The sequence below is a fragment of the Aureococcus anophagefferens genome (genome assembly GCF_000186865.1).
Source record: "Aureococcus anophagefferens unplaced genomic scaffold AURANscaffold_1300, whole genome shotgun sequence".
NCBI lineage: Eukaryota > Pelagophyceae > Pelagomonadales > Pelagomonadaceae > Aureococcus > Aureococcus anophagefferens.
In genome coordinates this window covers 1-788 of record NW_008706350.1, presented here as the reverse complement: position 1 = coordinate 788, position 788 = coordinate 1, and the positions used below count along the sequence as shown (strand labels likewise).

Here is a 788-nt window from a genome sequence, read left to right as displayed (position 1 = left end):
GCGCGTGCGCTGCTAAGCCGCTGCTCGTCTAGAATTGTGCGCGCGACGGTGCCGCGGCGCGCTGCTCGCCGAGAAGCTGAGCGACGCCGCGGCGCGCTATTCGTCGTGTCGCGCCGGGCGCGCGCGCAGCAGACGATTCGCTCGAGCCGAGTCTCGAGCCGGGCCGGCTCGAGTTGATCAAACGGAAGTTACCACTTCACTTACCCCGCTTTCACTGCTTGAAGAGGTCGGCGACGAAGGCCGTGCAGTCGTAGTAGAGGCCCTCGCCGTTCTTCGGCGGCTCGGCCTTGGGCATGTTCGCCGTGAGGTACTCGATGAGGTCGTGGTCGTGGACGGAGCGCGCGAGCATGCCCATGGAGATGACGGGCGCCGCCGGCGCGTCGCCGTCGGCCTTGGGGAGCAGGTCCGCGAAGGCCGTGAGGACGTCGCTCTGGCTCGCGCCGCGCACCGTGAGGTGGGCCTCCATGAAGGGCAGGAACGTCTCGAAGACGATGCGGCCCGTGTCGGGATCCTTGAGCTTCTCGAAGTTCTCCTGGACCTTCTCCTTGGACATCGCGATGCCCACGGACGTCAGCCCGCTGTGGAACTCCGACTCCGTGAGCTCGCCGTCGCCCGTCGAGTCGAACTCGTCGAAGTTCTCGCGGATCTCCGCGAGCTTCTCCGGCGAGATCTTGCGGCCCTCCTCGACGGCCTTCTGCGCGAGGAGCGACGCCTCGAGCCGCTTGTAGTTGTCCGCGAACGCGCCGCCGGCCGCGCGCAGCGTGAAGATGTTGTCGCGCGTGTGCGGG

At 67.8% G+C, this 788-nt stretch overlaps 1 protein-coding gene across 1 annotated transcript; it reads right to left on the bottom strand.

The window, feature by feature from the left end:
- Positions 1-460: 460 nt before the first annotated feature.
- AURANDRAFT_18328 (hypothetical protein) lies at positions 461-670 on the bottom strand (the record flags this gene model as incomplete). Its single annotated transcript, XM_009045051.1, has 1 exon — positions 461-670. A coding segment is annotated over one exon (210 nt), but the record flags the coding sequence as incomplete, so codon positions are not given.
- Between the last annotated feature and the right edge of the window lie 118 nt (positions 671-788).